We start from the raw sequence: 16098 nt of genomic DNA on the forward strand, positions 1-16098 counted from the left end.
GTAATCGTCTTCAGAACGGTGCCTAACTACCAGGGTGGAAATAGGAATCAGCAGTGCACCAATTGGCCTGACTTCCTAACAAAGAATGAATTCTTAAGTGAATGCTTTCATCTTCCTGCAATGTGCAGTACTTAAAATCATTCCACACAAGCATGTGCATTTCCTAATGGAACAGAGCTCAGGGAAAGAGATTTTTGCCTCACATTTTACTCTAGCACCAAGAAAACTTTGAGCAAAATAGTTCCAATTTCCTTCAATCTGCGTTCGACAACAATGACTTCTGCTGTCCATGTCAAGCTCTCTTCAGCCATGTCTTAATTTGTCTCATTAAACCTCACTGTTTCTCTTTTATTGTCCTTTAAGGTAGACTTAAAAAACATATTTGTGATCAAGCATTGGGGAAATCTGTTCTAATGTGACCCAATATAAATTTATTTTTGCTCAAAATGCTTATTTGGATAATCATTAGAAACATTACTAAGGGCATTAAAAACAAGGAAGAGCATTTGTAATTAGGGGCTGAGTAGGAAATAGATGTGTTTGGAATTCGGAATTTGTCGGCCTTCGGAATGGAAATTTTTTAGCGTAGATTTTAATGGCTGTTTGATCGCCCCCTGTTATCCCAGGGACAGGGAGACAGGACGTTCACCGAGGGCGGCCCGCAGAGGTGACCGCTAGGGTGACATGAGTGCGAGAGGTGATTCAATGCTGCGGTCACATTTACAAATTCAGGAATTCATTCAACACACTGCATTTCATACAGACATTTATTCTGCAAGAAAAAACTACATTGAAGACTCAAACTCGCGACCGAGGAACTGCCGGGATCAAGGCGCAAACTCGCAACCTTGCGGATATGAGCCGAGCACTCTACCACTGAGCCAGCCATTAAAATCTACGCTAAAAAATTTCCATTCCGAAGGCCGACAAATTCCGAATTACGAAAAGTGTCTGGTCCCAAGGCTTTCGGATAAAAGGTTGTGTACCTGTACATGCAAGAATAGATATACATTAAAATTTCTTCCAAACCTTAGCAGGTGATTGGACATAAGTCTTGGAACACCAATGTAAACACCTTTCTCCTCAGGCTTTGGCCAGTCCCCAACAGTTATGGCAAACCATTAAATAATATTGTACACAGACCTACTACTTCCTGACATGGTTGAATTTCATCTTTGGTCAGCTGGCAGTGTTCACAGTTAACTTTAATTTTTTGTTAACTACTTCGGATTGCAATACAATTTTTGCCCCATTCTGCTTCTTCGCATTTGATGTTGTATTTATTGCTGTATCTATCATTATCTTATATACTGTTTACTCTATGCACTTCATTGCTCATTGGTGTACTTGACAATTAGTTCTTGAGGTAATGAAAGGCACTTTCTAATTGCAAGTTTTTTCTTCACGCTTGTAAACAAAATGTTACTCCGAATGTTTCTAAAATCACTTCCTGACATTCTTCCAGTTTGAGTAACAAGAACACTAATCCAGTCAGAGATGAAAAACATATAAATCTGCAGCAAGACATTTAATTTGGAAGCCTATCAGTTTAGGAGCAAGTCAACCTTAATCAGTGATGAAAGTATTCACTTATCTTTAGTTTGCCAATATTAGTTGGGCAAATCCTGGGCTCTTATCACATGGCCATATGATCCCACGTCCTCATACTACCACTATTGGTTTTTAACACATCTATCCACTCAGCACCTTCCCCTACTACATCAATTGGAAAATGAATGGGCTGTTCATTTCCAACTCCACCTCCAGCAAATTTTCTAATTAAACAATAAATGTGTTCAAAGGTTGGTAGGTTAATTAGACACTGTAATTTGCCCCTCATGTGGAGGAGAGTGGTAGAATCTGAGACTATTGATGAGAATAAAACATGGGATCAGAGTAGGATTAGAGTAAATGGGTGGTTGATTGTCTGTGTGGATTTTGTGGGGAAAGAGCTAAATTCTGTGCTGTACCTGTCTTTAACTCGGAAGTGGCAACCCAATATTGATCATGAGCAGAAGTTTGAGCACACTTCAGCGGAAGCAACCACCCCCAAATATCACTCTCAATAGCTTGAAGACAGGTAACATTTACAGTATGATCTCTCAAGAGAGAGGAATACATATGGAACAAACTCCTGAGGGGTTAAAATAAAATGTAATACAATTGAAATCAACTGCATGGTACTCAAAAGAAAAAGCAGTATCAGCGTGTGACAATCTAGAATAACAATGGCAGAGAATTTAATATTGGTAAAGTGCAACATAAGATGACAGGCATCTTTGTCAAATGATTCTGGGTCATCATGAATTCTGCATTAAGAAGGGACTAATCAATATGTGTAGCTGGCTAGCAAAACACAGATTTTGTCGTCTAGACCTTGCTTTTGTTATGAAGACACAGAAGAATTCCTCACCTCTAAGATCCTGTCTCCAGTCTGCAGTCTCCCATCTTTAACTGCTGCTCCTCTTGGTAGAATATTTTTGACCAGAATAGGACCAGGTCCATGCACACTTGATTCTCTGGTGACTACTGTGAAACCAAGACCTTCTGAACCTGCATGTGGACAGAAATTAAGGGAAAGTTGTTGGATATATTAAATCTGATTTAAAAAACAAGCTTAGATACAATTTGCAAGCAAAGAATGGGAAGATCTGCAAACCCTGTCAATCTGGTACAAAATGCATAGCATGGATTAGATGGTTGCAAACCAGACATACACTTTGTAAATAGTTGTAAATAATGTTGCAGAGTCTGACTTTGCTAAGTGTTGATTGGATGCGGTGTTGAGCCTTGTCTGAGTTTTCTGTTAATCGGGGTAAATGTTTCCAAGTTGACTCCATCTTGAAGTCCGTTGTGAGTACAATGTATTGAACTGTTGTATCATTGAGTTAGGGAAATGTCTGTTATGTATGGGGTTAATCAATATCTGCAATTGGGTGATTATGAGACCACCCCCATGTGGTTCAGTCCCTTGAGGTCCCGGGACATATAAAAGTCCGCGATCAAGAGGCTCAGCGTCGATCTTCTGGAAGAGCGCTCAGGACCGCATACCCTTCTGGAGTGCCTCTGTGTGAGAGGCCTAGAGGGCTTGAATGGGCAGAAGCAAGGATCGAACCCGCGATGGGATAGGTACAGTGTGTGATCTGTGTTGCGCTTTTGGTAAAATAAAATTTAGTTAATCAAGTGTTTGATTCAGTGTTTTTACTGAAACTAGACTGGCGAGAAACTTAGAAACGAGCAATTATCACCTGTAACACACTACACTCCCTGCTTTCAACCACTTTCCTCCAGGACAGCCAAAGAACAGAGTACTCCTGGCCCTTACCTTCCAGCCAATCTGCATCTGTCTATTACGGATCATTTTTTTGCAATTTCCACCAGTTCCAACAAGATTCCACCAGCAGTTGGAATATTGCTCTCCCCTTGCTTGTGCCATTTTGTAGCAATCACTCCCTTTATAACTCGCTATCCCAATGTTTAAGAAACAGTTAGACAGGTACATGGAAAGGACAGGTTTAGAGGGATATGGGCCAAACGCGGGCAGGTGGAAATCATGTAGCTGGGACATGTTGGCTGGTGTGGGCAAGTTGGGTTGAAGGGCCTGTATAGAGTCACTCTCTGACTATAATAAAGCATAAGTGAGAAAATATCAAGGCATGTAAAAAAGAGGAACCACAATTATCATGGGTGATTTAAAACTGCACGTTATTTGGACTACTCAAACTGGCAAAGCACAGTGGAAGAGGAATTTGTGGAGTATCTCGGGGATTAATTCCTGGAACTGAATGCTGCCAAACCTGCTCAGGAACAAACTATTTTGGATTTGGTCATGTATAATATGGTAGCTTATGAAAAATTGTTGTGATTACGAATCCCCAAGGGAGGAATGATCACACATAGTAGAATTCAAGATACAGTTTGAGGGCAAACACTTGGGGTCCCATTACTAATCAACCAACTTAAATAAGGAAATTTATAATGTAGAGTTGTCTGGAGTGGGCTGCGTAAATGGACTAAGGAATGAGCAGTGGCAGATATTTAAACAGCTAATTCAGAATGCTCAGCGGAAATTTATCCCAATTAGAAAAGAGAATCCCAAGTGAAAGATGAGCCTTCAAAAGGAAGGTAAGGAGAATGTTAAATCACAGATTAGAGCATATACAGTGGCGAAGGCTAATGGTAGACTAGAGGACTCGGAATTTCACAAGAACCTGTGGCGAGAGACTAAAAAAATAACAAGGAAGGAGACAATTGATTTGAGAGAAAACTGGTAAGTAATACAGAAACAAGGCTTTCATAGATATTTTTAAAAAGTGAGAAGGCAGCTAAGGTTAGTGTGGGACCCCTAGTGAAAAAGAATATGGAATAAATAATGGAAACACAAAAATGGCAGATAAGTTAAATCAATACTTTGCATCAATCTTCATGATGAGGAGACAGCAAATAGCCGTTTTTCAAGAGTGATTTAGATTTAGCTCTTAGGGCTAAAGGAATCATGGGATATGGGGAAAAAGCAGGAACGGGGTATTAATTTTAGATGATCAGCCACGAATATTTAATGGCGGTACTGGCTTGAAAGGCCGAATGGCCTTCTCCTGCACATGTTTTTCTGTTTCCATCCCAAACATTTTGGATAGGCTATTTTCAAACACTATCGAAGAACTTATAACAATAATTATTGAAAGGAACAGAACGTTCCAATAACTAATTGGACTACAGCAGACAAGTCATCAGACCCCATTGGCCTGTACTCAAGGTTTTAAATGAAGCGTCTGCAGAGACGTTGGAGCCATTTGTTGAAGTTTCTCAAAACTCTTAGTTCCAGGAAGGTGCCAATGGATGGAAAAGCTGCAAATATAACTCCATTGCTCAAGAAGGGATGCTACGTTCTGTTTGCCTAACATCTACAGTTGGCAAGATTCTGAAGTTAATAATCAAGGAAGAAATAGCCAGCCACTTAGAGAACCTTAATGTACTGAAGCCAAATCAACAAGGTTTCAGAGGAGATAAATCACATTTGATAATTTTTCTGAATGTAATAAGTGGAATTGATAGTCAGAATCTTGAAAATGTAGTGACTTTCGATCTTCAGAAGGTATTTGAGAAGATGGTGCATAACTGGCCAAAACACAAGCTAAGAGCTTGTGGTGTTAAGCGATGTATGTTAGTGTTTATTGAGGACTGGTTAGTGAATAGAAGATGGTGTCAGACTAAACAGGTCTTTTTCAAATTGGTAGGATGTAACGAGTGGCATGCCCCAGCAATTTAGCCTTCTATTATGATTTATCTTAATGACTTCCAGAAGAGATGGACTGTAAAGCACCTTTAATGGAAGTATTATCCAAAGCATTTTTCCAGAGCAACAGCAGTTCCCGATTTAGCTTGGTATCTGCGCGGAAGTGTACAAATGTGCACACACGCTTAAATCCCAAACTTCTGCACAGCTGTTTGTGATTTCACTCAGAGTCCAGGAGTTAAGTGCACATTTTCTCAGTTCCCCAGCACTTAAGCTGGGAAATCTGCCTGCTGATCCTTTGCCAGATCAGACCTGGCAAAGGAACAGTGAGGCCATTCACTCAAACACAGGGGATTGGCTATTAGGGCAAAGAGGAAGTACAAGGTAATTTATTTTGAGTTTTATTAAGTTGTGTTGAAAACAATTTAAAAGTTATAAGTTAAATGTGTTCTCGTGTTAATTTTCAATTTGTTTTGAAAATTGTTTAACGTAAAAGGGAAATAAATAAAATTTTGAATGCTGGAATTGGCTGTCGATACATTTCTGTAGCCACGTCAGTCTTTTAGTATTATGCCCTTGCTGAACAGATTGGAGCCAACTTCACCGAAGAACATTTCAGCAGCAGACCCGGTCAAGGTAAGAGGGGGTTTAGCTGACAAGGTGACCAGTGAGCCAGGCAGCAGCTGGTATCAGATGAAGGGACCCTACCCAAAACATCGACTGTCCATTTCCCTCCACAGATGCTACCGGACCCGCTAGGTTCCTACAGCAGCTTGTTCGTTTTGCTCCAGATTTCAGCATCTGCAGTCTCTTGTGTCTGCGACAGTAGGTATCAGATGACTGTTTAGGTTTATTATTGCCACGTGTACTGAGATATAGTGACAAGCATTGTTTTGTATTCGATGTAATCAAATTAGATAATACTACACATGAATACATTCAAGCCAACTCGAAGAAAACTGGTAGAGCAGAGATACATAGTGTAGAATATAGTTTTCAGCATTGTAGCGTAACAGTTTCAGCTAAAAAGTCCAATGTCCGCAAAGATGTAGGTTGGAGAATTGGGATTGCACCCTAGCTTATGGAAAGATCATTCAAAAGACCAAACCGCAGGGAAGTAGTCTGGAGGTGCACACTTTGAACATTTATATATCATGTACATTTCACTGGAATGGCAAAGCATACTAAGTGGACAGAACTGTGTTAAGGGCTTGTTTTTCTCAATCATTTCTCATATACTGAAGCTCCAGTTACAGCAGAAACGAACTGGAAACAGACTTACAGATACTGAACACTTGAGCAGATATAAAGGCACAGTTAAAGCAACCTATTTTGTTCTTATCATTTACAGAGCACTAGTTCAACTGATACTGAGCTATTTAGCAACTGAATGGATCCAGTTCACCATTATTCTTCAAAAAAAGACCCTAATTGTTGGATACAATTTGCTTTGGAGATTATGTGTGGTAGGATCACATATACCCATGGAGAATAAGCAGCATCCCAATAATAAGAGCAATAAGTCCCTTAGAAAGGAAATTCAATATTCCTCATTCCTCATGAGTATAAAAGTTGGGAGGTTATGTTGCAGTTGTATAAGACGTTGGTGAGACCGCATTTAGAATATTGTGTTTAGTTCCGGGCACCATGTTATAGGAAAGATATTGTCAAGCTTGAAAGGATCCAGAAAAAAGGTATGAGGTTGTTGCCAGGATTAGAGGGTGTGAGTGAAAGGGAGAGGTTGAGTAGGTTGGGTCTCTATTCCTTGGAGCGCAGGAGGATGAGAGGTGATCTTATAGAGGTGTATAAAATCATGAGAGAATAGATCGGTTAGATACACACTCTTGCCCAGAGTAGAGGAATCGAGGACCAGAGGACATAGGTTCAAGGTGAAGGGGAAAGATTTAGTAGGAATCCGAGGGTTAACCTTTTCACACAGAGGGTGGTGGGTGTATGGAACAAGCTGCCAGAGGAGGTAGTTGAGTTTGGGACTATCCCATCATTTAAGAAGCAGTTGGACAGGTACATGGATAGTACAGGTTTGGAGGGATATGGAACAAGCGCAGGCAGGTGGGACTAGTGTAGCTGGGTGTAGGCAAGTTGGACACGGTATCATTCTATGACTCCCCATGACTATTAGAAAGCACTCAGTGGCAAGGCACATTGCCTCCATCTAGGCCTTTGGGGTAATGTAAAAAAATGAATAATGAATGCATCATATGTATTTGTAATGACTTGATGCTTTGAAATGTTATGCTTAAAACAAATCTACTACAACAGAGTGAGAATAATGAGAAACATTTGCAATATCCATGTAACAACAGAAAAAGTGCTGATCTCAGGATCTGACTGAAGTGACAGCTGAAAAATGGTTAATGAGAATGTTCATTTCCAAAGGGGAAATTTTCTCAGGCCCCAATTGATTTCCAATGCACAGTACACTCCAGTTAATGGGCACCTACGGTAGATAATGGGAAATATTCATTAAAAAAAAACATTTGTTCCAGTTGCAGTTCACTGTTTATTCCCCATATATTACCCAGCATTTGCATCATAAAAACAAAAAATAACAACTAACTTCCTTGCCAAAGGCTCTTCTGTACTGAAGTTCATTCTAAAGAGAAAGTTTACCCTTCTTAATTGTCACGAAAAATAAATTTGCAATACTAAATGTCATAAAATTGGACATCAGTACATTTACCATTGACTCTTGGGGGCTTCTCAATTTATATACTCATCTGCAGAGCGTGATAAAATTGTTATGCTTGCTATTGCCTTTATAACATTCCATAGTAACTAGAGGCAATGCCCAAATAAAGAAAATGTTATGTTATGCACAAGACATCCTAAGGCACTTAAGAGCCCATGAATTACTTCAGCAGTCTTTGTTCATTTCCTGCCCATGTTACTGTTACTTAAGACCACGATGTGTGTCTCCTCACTTTCATTTTGCACTCTACCAATCTGTTCAACATATCACCCTCCACTACTTACAGCACCTCCAGCAATTCCACTCCTTCCCATAGAGCCATACAGTACAGTAATGGACCCTTCAGTCCACTGGGTCTGCTCCCATTATTAGGCACTTATTTATACTCAAACAAAGACACAAAGTGCCAGAATAACTCAGCTGGTCAAACAGCATATCTGGAGAACATGGATAGGTGATGTTTCAGGTTGGGACCCTGATTGTGGTGGGGTGAGATGGGACGCAAGAAAGTTAGAAAAGAGGAAGGGCAGGACAACCCCCCCCCCCCCCCCCCCCCCCCCTCACCTGTATCCACCTATCACTTTGCCCATCCCCACTTCTTTCTCCCTCTCTCCCTTGTACGTCACCTGGACTGGCACCTATTTCTTCCCTTCCACAAGCTTTACAATTGTCCCCCTTTTTCCCCCCACTCTCCCTGTTGCCCCACCTGGACGTACCCATTTCTCCCCTCTGCCTCCCCTTCCACTTACATTCATCCCTCTCAAAACATTCACAACATGTTAATCCTTTTGTCTCACACCTTTTGTTTTTTTAGCTCTGCCCTTTGTCTAACCATCTGCATATCAAAAAAAAACCCCCTTACCTGTATCCACGTATTACTTGTCTCGACCTGAAACGTCACCTTTTCCTTCTCTCCAGAGATGCTGCCTGTCCCGCTGAGTTACTCCAACTTTTTGTGTCTATCTCCGCCTATTACATGGCAGGCTTTCTCCTGCCCACCTCTCTTCCAGCTTTCTTCTTCCTTCCCTCCCACACACAAGCAGTGAAAACCCAGAACGACACTTATTCATGTTCTCTGGTGATGTTGCCTGTCCCGCTGATTTACTCCAGCACTTTGTGTCTTTTATTGTAAACCAGCATCTGCAATTCCTTGTTTCAAATATGGCAAGTGATCGGTGGATACAAGTAGAACTGCTTAAGTATAGAGCTACCTACCCTAGCATTTGCTGTGATGGCGCTGAGGTCATTCTCATTATGCAACATATACAAATGTGCATCAAGCAGTGTCTTCTCACTTTTTTCCACCGCTTAGTGACGCTTATCACAGGATTGTTCAACTCTGGAGATTTGTACACGGAATCTAGTCTATCAACCCAAAGTGAAAGGTGCAATATTTTGGTTAAAACATTGAACCAGGGTATTTCTTATGCTGTCAAAGCAGAAGAGATCAAGGCCAATGTTTAACTCTCAACTAGTGGAGAATGTTATATGGCGTTAACACACTGACTGTAGGACCCAAATAACAATGATTATAACTCAAAATACCTTTTTTCAAATCAATTTTAATCTTTTTTCCTTGTTTCTTGTTTCCAAGTCCCCCAATTGATGTTGGTGAGGATGCTTTCCCGGAATGCGTGGAGTGGTGATTGCTCCTCAACTGTTTCGGGCTACTAATCTTCTTCGAAATCAACTGTGAGCTCTCCTCAGCATTATTGGGATAAAACAAATCTGCAGGTTTGCCGGGTGGCTTAAAACCTAGCGTAGGAGGAATTTTGTTTTTTGAATCATCCTCATGAATGTGGCTCAGAATAGACCCAATTGCAGATTTTTCATAGCGTTCCCTGTTATAACTTGGAACTATTTGGAGTTCAACAGCAGGATATTGTAGTGCTTTTCGAAAAATCTCTTGTGCTCTGCAAATAAAAAATAAGAGTTTAATGATAAAAGGTGAGATAAAGAATTTTGCAACTAAACGTTTCCCATATTTTTCAAATAATGTAATACTCAGGTTAAGTATGCATAATTTTGTAATATCTAGGAATCAATGCAAAGATGAGCATTCTCTAAAACAAGCACTTTAAGTTAGTGTGATGAAACTGCTGGCACAAGAAATTATTAAAATACAACATTATAAATGGCAGCATTGAAACATTTGAGGGGTAACTTAGGCATCTGTGAACAAGTACATTTAAGAGTGGGGGGATAATTATCTTAAGAGTAATGGACCTGTACATGTATAGTGACAATAAATGGCATATCTATCTATATCTGTCCCACTTAGACCACTTTTTAGGCGACTGCAGGAGACTATGCAGTCGCCACATGGCTGCCACATGTTTGCGGGTGGTTGCCGGGGAGTCGCCTTCATGGTCGTGAGGAGTTCCCACATTTCTGGGAACTAGTCGTGGCCTCATTATGGTCGCCATGAATTTTTCAACAGGTTGTAAATTTAGCGCCGACTAGAGAGTATTGAGAGTAGCGAGAATTCCCGAGCCGTAGGTGGGTCGCCATGAGGTCCTAATGGGTTGCCAGGAAGTCGAAGGTTCTCGGAGGCTCTCAAAGGTTGTAACTGGTGCTAACTGGTGAATTTCATTAGCTCATTGGGGAAAAAAGGTTAGCAGTAGTTTTCAGAACCAAGGATATGTTAAATGTCCGCCGAGCTTCACAGCCGTGTTTCGCTGGCTTCTTAAAAGTTGTCTCCACTCCTTCTCACCCCCCTCATTTAAAGGATTTACCGTACACTGTGCTTAAGCCGTCTTAATTACAGCGCCAACCTTCCTGTTCATCGCGGTGTGTGTCTGTATCACCTTGGCTTTGCACCGTGTGCATTTTTTTAGACAGGGCAAGTGGGGGGAGCACTGTCTAAAAAATTCACACGAGCTGGTGAAGGAAGCGATGTGTTTGTGTGTGTGTGTGTTCCACTCTGACAGTCGCCGTTCCAGTTGCCGGTTTTTCAGGTGACTGCTAGCAACTTGACAGTCACCGGCAGTCCACTGAAAAATCACCTAAGTGGGACAGGCCTATTAGATACATACAAAATATGAAGTGGGGCATCTTCAACTGGGATAGAGGGAATGTAGAGCTGTTTCGCAGAAGTGCACCATGTACAAAATGCACTCATCCAGGCAACCCTGACAACCTCACAAATCTGTAATCTCTTGCCAAATGGAAACATAAATAATCTGCAGATACTGAAAATGGAAAATGCTGTAAGGAGTGGTCAGGCAGCATCTATGGAGAGAGAAAAAACAAAGATAATGTTTTAGGTTAATAAAGCTTCATCAAAAATAATATTCTGCAAGATTAACCCAATTTCTCCCTCTGCAGGTGCTTGCTGTATCTTTCCACCATTTTCTGTTTTTATACCAGGCGAGGTAAATTCTGGGATCTTTCCTGCATCAATTGAAGACTAACAAAAATAGTCGATCACCCAAACAGAAGCCCACCATATAATAGTTGTTTTGTTTCGTAAAAACAGATCTTTTAGAGAGTCTGCAAAGAAATTGTAGTCATGAGGGCTGAGAAATTGTCACACTTACTGAACAAAGGCTTTGTCCGTTAATTCACTGTCATTTATTTTGATGATGCACTCATTCTCTTGGAGCAGATTCTCTTTTCTCGAACGACTTTTCTCTTCAATACCGCGAATGCACAGGCCAAGGAATCTGTAGAACAAACAAGCAAAATAAAGCATGTAACTGATTCAGAAAAGAAAATCATCCAGCAACCTGGCAGAATGGGGCAGGGAAACAACCCTGGCAGTGAATCCACCATCCTTTCAACCGCCCGTTATAATATTGACAACCATGATATTTTTCTATTTTTCGGATGCAGGGTGACTTGGACAGATTGGATGAGTGGGCATTGCAGATGCAGTTTAATGTGGATAAATGTGAGGTTATCCACTATGGTGGCAAAAACAAGAAGGCAGATTATTATCTGAATGGTGTCATATTGGGAAAAGGGGAAGAACAACAAGATCTGGGGGTCTTTGTTCATCAGTCACTGAAAGTAAGCATGCAGGTACAGCAGGCAGTGAAGAAAGCGAATGGCATGTTGGCCTTCATAACAAGATGAGTTGAGTATTGGGGCCAAAGAGGTCCTTCTGCAGTTGTACAGGGCCCTAGTGAGACCACATCTGGAGTACTGTGTACAGTTTTGGTCTCCAAATTTGAGGAAGAACATTCTTGCTATTGAGAGAGTGCAGGTTCAAGAAGTTAATTCCCGGGATGGCGGGACTGTCATATGTTGATAGAATGGAGCGGCTGGGCTTGTATACGCTGGAATTTAGAAGAATGAGAGGGTATCTTATTAAAACATATAAGATTATTAACGGTTTGGACACACTAGAGGCAGGAAACATGTTCCCAATGTTGGGGGTGTCCAAAACCAGCAGCCACAGTTTAAGAATAAGGGTTAATCCATTTAGAACGGATATGAGGAAGAACTTTTTCACACAGAGGGTTGTGAATCTGTGGAATTCTCTGCCTCAGAAGGCAGTGGAGGCCAATTCTCTGGATGCTTTCGAGAGAGAGTTAGATAGAGCTCTTAAAGATAGTGGAGTCAGGGGATATGGGGAGAAGGCAGGAACGGGGTACTGATTGTGCATGATTAGCTATGATCACAGTGAATGGCGGTGTTGGCTCGAAGGGCCAAATGGCCTACTCCTGCACCTATTGTCTATTGTCCAACTCCCTATCCTTGCTCTAACCATTGCAACAAAGTGCTTTCTATCTTATCCAATATTTACGGCATCAATAAACAGATAATTTATATGTATACAAATTTACAATTGACCCTACTAATTCGCACTCACTCTCATTTTATAACAATTCCAAATTTCACTGCAGAGTATTTTTTTGTACTTTGGCATAAACCCCTCTTTAATTATCCCCACTGTAACATAAATAATGTCAACTTCTCAACAAAATCTAATCCAGAGACAGTAGATAATTCTATAGAAGCAATCCGTTTGTGTAAAATATGCTTCGATTAAATGTTTTTGGTTGATTTTTGTTTAGATTGAATTCTGAATCAAAAATGATTTAATGTGCTGAAGTATTAAGATTACAAACTGGCTGCACTGCATAAGTGCTTAACAGAAACTCTGACACAAACATAAAACAGAAGACCTGCCATGCATTTTTAAGATATAAATTTACATCAAACATTCCTGTTGACAAATCAGTTGCAAATCATTCACAATTCTAGTTCGAGGTCATTTTAAAATAAAGACCATTACGAACTACTAATTTCTACTGCTCCCATGCACCGCGCCACCCTCTGAATCTCCAATCCATCAATATCTTCTGTTCACCTCTAGGACAAAACACTACAGCAATATATATATCCATAGACATGAATTTCTCTCCATAACATAATTTTCATGTTGTAGATCTTCATGCAATAAACTCCTAATCTCTCAATTTCAGAAAACCATTGCACCTGGCTGCAGATGCACACTACATTCTGTCGTTGGTCTTCTCCAATGTCAGAGTGAGGCTAAACACAAATTGGAAGAAAATCATCTCATATTACACTTGGGCAGCTTACAGCCCAGTGGTATGAATATTGATTTCTCTCACTTCAGGGAGTCCCGGCATTCCCTCTCTCTCTATCCTTCCCCAACCCAAGTCACACCAGCTTCTCATTTTCACCTCATAAAGAGCTTACAATCGCCTTTTTCCTTTATCTTCGTTACTTTTTTGCATCTTTCATTCATTGTACTTTATCTCTCCACATCACCATCTATATCTCTCGTTCCCCTTATCCCTAACCAGTTTGAAGAAGGGTCTCGACCCGAAACGCCACCCATTCCTTCTCTCCAGAGATGCTGCCTGTTCTGCTGTTACTCCAGCTTTTTGTGTCTATCTTCGGTTTAAACCAGCATCTGCAGTTCCTTCTTGCACACTACGTTCGATAGACTTATACACAAGGCCATCTTCACCAAAATGTTATGTGGCCATTTCTCAATTGGCATCACTGGACACTAATCGTGGGGAAGTATCCAGAATTTGGATCTCCCTCCAATTAAATACCTTGATCGATTGAAAGGGACAGCAGGGAACCAGGCACTTTGGCCCATCGGGTCCATGCTGATCATTGATCATGCGTTCACTAGTTCGATGTTATCCCACTTTCACATCCACCTCCTCCCGACACATTAGGGACAATTTACAGAGGCCAATTAACCCATAAACCTGCACGTCTTTGGGAATTGGGAAGAAGCTGGAGCACCCAAATGAAACCCACGCAATCATTGGGAGAACGTGCATACTGTACACAGACAGCACCCAAGATCAGGATCGAACATGGGTCAATGGCGCTGTAAGGCTGCTGTTCTCCAGCTTGCGGAATAACAGACTGCAATAAGATAGGGCCAGGTTCACCTTGGAATCTCTTGTGTTAGCTGATCTTGTCAAACAGTGACTGCTCCGTTCGCTAGTGAAAGGTGTTCAAAGTGGAGAGTGTAGGAAAAGTCACATTTGAACTAACAGGACAAGGGGATGGGAACCAATACAGGGAGACAAATGGCCAAAAAAGGACAGAAGCAAGGTACAAGGGAGATATGAAAAACAAACCTGAAAGCTTTGTGCCCTAATAGACAGAAAGGAAGGAGGTGGGGTGGCATTGCTGGTTAAAGAGGAGATTAATGGAATAGCAAGGAGAGACATTAGCTTGGATGCTGTAGAATCAGTATGAGTAGAACATCAAAATAGCCAAGGGATGAAAACATTTGTTGGAGTTGTATACAGACCACCAAACAGCAGTAAGGATGTTGGGGATAACATCAAGCAGGAAATTAAGGATGCGTGCAGCAAAGGCGCAGCAGTTGTCATGGGTGACTTTAACCTACATATAGATTGGGCCAATCAAATTGGTAGCAGCGCTGTGGAGGCGGATTTCCTGGAATGTATACAGGATGGTTTTTAAACCAATATGTAGAAGAACCTACTTGAGGGCAGGCCATCCTGGAATGGGTATTGGGTAATGACGAAGGATTAGTTAGTAATCTTGTTGTGCAAAGCCCCTTGGGCAACAATGCCGTAATATGGTGGAATTCTGTATTAGGATGGAAAGTGACACAGCCAATTCGATCCTGAACTTAAAGAACTGGAATTATTTGAAGATGTAACTCGGAAAATGGACAAGGGAGAGCCAGTGGATGTAGTGTACTTGGACTTTCAGAAAGCATTTGATAAGGTCCCACATAGGAGATTGGTGGGCAAAATTAGGGCACATGGTATTGGGGGTAGGGTGCTGACATGGATAGAAAAGTGGTTGGCAGACAGGAAACAAAGAAAAGGGATTAACGGGTCCCTTTCAGAATGGCAGGCAGTGACTAGTGGGGTACCGCTAGGCTCGGTGCTGGGACCGCAGCTATTTACAATATACAGGGTACATCAATTATTTGGATGAAGGGATTCAAAGTAACATTAGCAAATTTGCAGATGACACAAAGCTAGGTGGCAGTGTGAACTGTGAGGAGGATGCTATGAGAATGCAGGGTGACTTGGACAGGTTGGGGGAGTGGGCAGATGCATGGCAGATGAAGTTTAATGTGGATAAATGTGAGATTATCCACTTTGGTAGCAAAAACAGGAAGGCAGATTACTATCTAAATGGCATCATGTTGGGAAAAGGGGAAGTACAACGGGATCTGGGGGTCCTTGTACATCAGTCTATGAAAGTAAGCATGCAGGTACAGCAGGCAGTGAAGAAAGCGAATGGCATGTTGGCCTTTATAACAAGAGGAATCGAATGTAGGAACAAAGAGGTCCTTCTGCAGTTGTACAGAGCCCCAGTGAGACCACACCTGGAGTATTGTGTGCAGTTTTGGTCCCCTAATTTGAGGAAGGACATTCTTGCTATTGAGGGAGTGTGGCGTAGGTTTACAAGGTTAATATCCGGGATGGCAGGACTGTCATATGCTGAGAGAATGAAGCCGCTGGGCTTGTACACTCTGGAGTTTAGGATGAGAGGGGATCTCATTGAAACATATAAGATTGTTAAGGGTTTGGACACGCTAGAGGCAGGAAGCAGGTCCCCAATGTTGGGGGAGTCCAGAACCAGGGGCCACAGTTTAAGAATAAGGAGTAAGCCATTTAGAACGGAGACGAGGAAACACTTTTTCTCACAGAGGGTGATGAGT

At 41.4% G+C, this 16098-nt stretch overlaps 1 protein-coding gene across 2 annotated transcripts in view; it reads right to left on the reverse strand.

The window, feature by feature from the left end:
- The window catches only part of pard3bb (par-3 family cell polarity regulator beta b), a 1003167-nt gene that overhangs the window by 529654 nt on the left and 457415 nt on the right, over nucleotides 1-16098 (reverse strand). For both annotated transcript variants that reach the window (XM_055638338.1, XM_055638337.1), the window contains exons 7-9: nucleotides 11486-11611; nucleotides 9492-9859; nucleotides 2414-2553 (exon numbers count right to left, since the gene is read on the reverse strand). In XM_055638338.1, the coding sequence (XP_055494313.1) occupies nucleotides 2414-2553; nucleotides 9492-9859; nucleotides 11486-11611 (634 nt within the window). The remainder of the gene's footprint in view (nucleotides 1-2413; nucleotides 2554-9491; nucleotides 9860-11485; nucleotides 11612-16098) is intronic.

The sequence above is a fragment of the Leucoraja erinacea genome, chromosome 7, assembly GCF_028641065.1.
Source record: "Leucoraja erinacea ecotype New England chromosome 7, Leri_hhj_1, whole genome shotgun sequence".
Taxonomy (NCBI): domain Eukaryota; kingdom Metazoa; phylum Chordata; class Chondrichthyes; order Rajiformes; family Rajidae; genus Leucoraja; species Leucoraja erinaceus.